The sequence below is a fragment of the Hippocampus comes genome, unplaced genomic scaffold (assembly GCF_001891065.2).
Source record: "Hippocampus comes isolate QL1 unplaced genomic scaffold, H_comes_QL1_v1.1 C16631808, whole genome shotgun sequence".
In the NCBI taxonomy this organism is placed as follows: Eukaryota; Metazoa; Chordata; class Actinopteri; order Syngnathiformes; family Syngnathidae; genus Hippocampus; species Hippocampus comes.
The window spans coordinates 1-620 of record NW_017835426.1 but is presented as its reverse complement, the minus strand read 5'-3'; the positions used below and the strand labels follow the sequence as shown (position 1 = coordinate 620).

The following is a 620-nucleotide window of genomic DNA, read 5'->3' as shown; positions in this document are numbered from 1 at the left end:
GCCTGCAGGGCTACGTCTTGAGCTCCATCGAGGGCCGCGTGGCCGTGGAGTACCTGGACCCGAGCGTGGAGGTCCAGAAGAAGAAGTACGCCTTCAAGTGCCACCGGCTGAAGGACGTCGTCGAGCAAGTCTACCCCGTCAACGCCATCTCCTTTCACAGCGTGCACAACACCTTTGCAACGGGTACGTCGCCCTGGTCGGCTCCGGGCAAGACTCGGCTTCTAAATTGACAGCCCTCTTTAATGCACGGCGGTGCCTTGACTTGTGCGTGAAAGGCTTCGACAGCCCAAATAATAACGACGTCGATCAATCCTTCTCCCTTCTTTCCTTCCAGGCGGCTCTGACGGCTTTGTTAACATTTGGGACCCGTTCAACAAGAAGCGCCTGTGCCAGTTCCACCGCTATCCCACCAGCATCGCGTCTTTGGCCTTCAACAGCGACGGCGGCCTGATCGCCATCGCCGCTTCCTACATGCACGAGATGGGCGACATCAGCCACCCGGAAGACGCCGTCTACATCCGCCAGGTCACAGACGCCGAGACCAAGCCCAAGTGAGTCCTTGCCACCTTTTTGGCGACGCTCCTCTCTGCCGTCATATGTCCAGGATGACAAACGGCTGA

At 58.5% G+C, this 620-nt stretch overlaps 1 protein-coding gene across 1 annotated transcript; it reads left to right on the top strand.

Moving 5' to 3' along the window:
• Nucleotides 1-5: 5 nt before the first annotated feature.
• On the top strand, nt 6-614 carry LOC109508810 (mitotic checkpoint protein BUB3-like; the record flags this gene model as incomplete). Its single annotated transcript, XM_019858768.1, has 2 exons — nt 6-183; nt 335-614. Coding segments are annotated over 2 exons (399 nt in total), but the record flags the coding sequence as incomplete, so codon positions are not given.
• Between the last annotated feature and the right edge of the window lie 6 nt (nt 615-620).